The sequence below is a fragment of the Alligator sinensis genome, unplaced genomic scaffold, assembly GCF_000455745.1.
Source record: "Alligator sinensis unplaced genomic scaffold, ASM45574v1 scaffold1745_1, whole genome shotgun sequence".
NCBI classification, from domain to species: domain Eukaryota; kingdom Metazoa; phylum Chordata; order Crocodylia; family Alligatoridae; genus Alligator; species Alligator sinensis.
The window spans coordinates 255,955-260,011 of record NW_005843183.1 but is presented as its reverse complement, the minus strand read 5'-3'; the positions used below and the strand labels follow the sequence as shown (position 1 = coordinate 260,011).

The window sequence follows — 4,057 nt, the reverse complement described above, 5'->3', positions numbered from 1 at the left end:
CCATCAGGGCTGGGGGGGGGGCTCCACTGACCCCCATGCCCCTCTGCCCCCCAGATCCCGGCTCCGTCTCCCCCAAGTCCAGGTCGGAGGTGCCGGCAGTGAAGGACCGAGGCACCCTGGGTGGGGCTGACCCCAGCAAGGATGGCAGCCCAGGTACCGCAGGGTCTGGATGCCTGGGTTCTCGCCCCAGCTCTGGGACGGGAGTGAGGGTCTGGGACCCTGGATGCCTGGGACCCCTCCCCTGACCCCCCATTTCTCTCTCTCTTCTCCCCCCTGCAGGCTCCGGGAATGGGACAGGGCGTGCAGGGGGGGCAGATGGCCCCCTGCCCCAGTCTAATGTGCCGGCCGTGGCAGGGGCGGTAGGGGGTGCAGCTGTAGTGGCACTGCTGGCGGCCGGTGTGACGGGCACCGTGTGCTGGCGGCGCCGTCGAGGAAAGCACGGGTGGGGGGGCTGGCAGCGGGGGCAACAACAATGGCTCAGAGCCCAGCGACATCATCATCCCACTGCGGGCAGCTGATGGCGCCTTCTGCCCCCACTATGAGAAGGTGAGTGGCGACTATGGGCACCCTGTCTACATTGTCCAGGAGATGCCCCCCCAGAGCCCCGCCAACATCTACTACAAGGTATGAGGGGCGGGGAGCCGGCTCCTCCCCCCACCCGTGGCCTCGCCCCTCCAGTGGCTTGGCCCTGCCCCCCCCAGCGCTTGAGGGGTGAATGGAGATGGATCCGGCCCCTCCTGGCACTGATGGGGTTAATGGAGACAGCTCAAGCCCACCCCACCCCCAGCACCAATGGGGTTAACATAGATCCAGCCCGTTCAGGACTGATGGGGTTAACGGAGACAGATCCGGCCCTTCCCAGGACTGACAGGGTTAACATAGCCAGATTCAGGCCCCCCCAGCACTGACGTGGTTAACAGGTTAATGTAGAGGGATCCAGCCCCCTAGCACTGATGGGGTTAACGGAGATAGATCCAGCCCCTCCAGCACTGACAGGGTTAATGGGATCCAGCCCCCCCCCCTGCATTGAGGGGGGTTAAGGGAAATAGATCCAGCCCCCCCACACACACACACACTGACAGGGTTAATGGAGATAGATCCAGCCCATCCCCCCAGCACTGATGAGGTCAGTGGAGGTGGATCCAGTTCCCTCAACACTGACGGGGTTAACAGAGAGAGATCCAGCTTCTCCCCCCCCCCCCCACTGGCTCCCCGCAGTAATGGTTAATGAGATCCAGCCCCTCCAGCACTGATGGGGTTAATGGAGATTGATCCTGTCCCCTCTAGCACTCACTGGGTTAATGAGGTTCCCCCCCAGCACTTACAGGGATAATGGAGATGGATCCAGTGGGGGGGGCAGCACTGATGGGGTTAAGGGGGTTGGCTCTTACCCCTCTGGTGATGCAAGGATTTATGGCTCCCCACTAGCTCTGCCCCCCCCACCAGGACCCTCCCCCTGCTGGCTCCCATAGGGGAGTTAGGAAGTGATAGGTTTAATGAGAATCTCTCCCCTCCTTCCCTTCCCCTTGTCCCCCCAAGCACATAAAGCTGGCTGTGTGGCCTCAAGGGGGTGGGGCCTGTCTTATCCCAGTTGGTTGGGTGGGGATGGTGTGGGCGGGGCTGGAAACAACCAGACCAAGATGGCCACTGTCCCCCTAACCTCCAGCAAATGGGGGTCAGAACCAGGCCTGGGGGAGGGACTCTATTCTCCCCCAGCTCTGGAGGAAGCAGACAGGAAGTGACACTACCTGACAGGAACTGAGGAGTAAAGGCCTCCAATTAGGGCGGGACTTCCTATTTTGGTTGGGGAAGGCAGGGACCCAGACTTCCTGGTTTGGGTGCTTATGGGGGGGCCAGGACTTCCTGTTTTAGACACCAACGAGGGTTGGGTCTTCCTATTTTGGACACTGATGGGGGCCAGGACTTCCTGCTTTGGGCACTGGCAAGAGCCAGGACTTCCTGTTTTGGACACCAGTGGGAGCTGGGACTTCTTGCTTTGAACACTGGCAACAGCTGGAACTTCCTGTTTTGGACACCTTTGAGGGCTGGGACTTTCTGTTTAAGGTGCCATTGGGCACCAGGACTTCCTGCTTTGGGCACTGGCAAGAGCTGGGACTTCCTGCTTTGGACACTTATGGGGCCAGGACTTCCTGTTTTGGATACTGGAGACTGGGACTTCCTGTTCTAGGTGCCAAAAGAAGCCAGTACTTCCTGTTTTGGACACCGTGGGGGCCGGGACTTCCAGTTGCCTCGGCCATTCCCGCTGTGCTGGCCCTTCCCGTCCAAATGGTTCATTATAGACGTTCTTGTGAACCTGACCCGCCTCCGTGGTTCTTTTGCACGAGTCCTTGTGAGCTCACAGGGGGGACTTGCACATGGAGGGGGAGGATCTGGGGCACAGCAATGAGGTCACCCTAACCCAGGGGTGGGCCAGATGCGGCCCACCAGGCCATTCTATCCAGCCTGCAGGGTCCCTAAAAAAAATGGAAAATAAATACTTATCTGTCCCTGGCAACCTGTCCTCCATGGCTTGCCAAAACTCAGTAAGTGGCTCTCCGCCCAAAATAATTGCCCACCCCTGCCTTAACCCTAACCCTGCCCCCAGCTGGGCACCCAGATGCCTGGGTTCTCCACCTACCAGGGGAGTCAGGTGGAGTCCCAGGCCTGGATGCTGCCCCTTTAAGGCTGCCCCTCCCCCAGTCCCCCTGCCCAGCTGGGGGGGGGCCCTGAGTGACAGGGAGCATGACCGCTGGGGTTAGAAGTCACCTGGCCCCTCCCCCAGGCCAGGCCAGGCCAGAGTGGGGAGAAGGTGGGAGCCTGGATGCCTGGTTCTCTTGGAGGGGACTGGAGTCTATGGGAGGGGGTTGGAGCCCAGGGGGATTGGGAGACCCAGATGCCAGGTTTGGGGGTCCAGCACAGCCACTGCCCACTTCTTGTCTCCCACCTTGGCAACCAGTCCTGGGGACTTGGCAACAGTAACTGTGGCAACCTGGTACCTGGCAGCGGCCACACAGCACCAGGGAAGGTGCCTGGGTCCAGGGCAAGAGGGGTTGCGGTGGGGGGGGTCATCCATCTTCCCCTCCCCCACAGCCCGACCTGGATGCCTGGGTCCCATCCCAGCTCAAGGGTGGGGGGCCATGCAGCCTGGGGGAGGGAGCCTGGATGCCTGGGTTGTCTCTGCGTTCCTGTCCTCCAGCGGACCAGGCTGAGGTGCTAGCACGTCTCAGTGCTGTGGGGGGCATGTTGTCCTTGCAACCAGGAGAGACATGGCCCCCCCCATCAGAGTGGCCCCAATCCAGGCCTGATCCAGGGTGCTGGTTGCCCCCACACCCCTGATCAGGACCCCCAGAAAGGGAGCTTGGAAGAGCAGGATGCAGTGGGCTCTGGGGTGCAGCAGCTGGAGAACAGCCGAGTGTAACACTGGTGGGAGTGGGGATGTGGGGTGGGTCAGGAAGCCTTTGGGGTGCAGGGGGCTGCAGGTTGGGAGTGAGGGGCACAGCAGAGTTGGAGGGGCATGGGACTGCGAGTCGGGAGTGAGGGGCACCAACTCCAAGGTGCAGCCAGCTCTGGGCGGGCAATGGGCCCAGGATGAGTCAGTGTGGGGGCAGGGGGGCACTGAGCCATGGCAACAGCTGGCACTGGGGCCTGCCCCCCCCCTCAGCCCAGGGTGGGGGTCATGTCTCGTCTCTATGTGCTCAGCAAACAGGCCGCAGGCAGTGCCAGGATCCGGTGGGAGGGCAATGCGGGGGGGGGACACATTTATGAGCTGGACATTTAATTTAAATGACATCCATCATGGAGGTGTGGGGGGGGTCCCCATGTTCCCACAGCCCTGGAGCTGGGGGGAGGTGATGAGGGGCTGGGAATTGGCCTCCCACCTCCCTTTGTCAGGGCTGAGACCCAGAGAAGTTGTCTCGCCTCTCAGGGGCAGGAGCTGGGCCTTCCCGGGCCTGTGTGAGGGGTACCTGTCCCGGCCGGGCAGGAGGGGGCCGCGGGTTGGGAGTGAGGGGCTGGGGGGTCAGGGGGCTGCGGGTCGGGAGTGAGGGGCACTGACAGG

At 62.0% G+C, this 4,057-nt stretch overlaps 1 protein-coding gene across 1 annotated transcript in view; it reads left to right on the top strand.

The window, feature by feature from the left end:
• EFNB3 (ephrin B3) overlaps positions 1-2,531 on the top strand; it is a 14,330-nt gene extending 11,799 nt beyond the window's left edge. The window contains 3 exon segments of the mRNA XM_025194343.1: positions 55-153; positions 280-439; positions 441-2,531. Of these exon segments, the coding sequence (XP_025050128.1) occupies positions 55-153; positions 280-439; positions 441-630 (449 nt within the window). The 3' untranslated portion in view covers positions 631-2,531.
• The last annotated feature ends 1,526 nt before the right edge of the window (positions 2,532-4,057 follow it).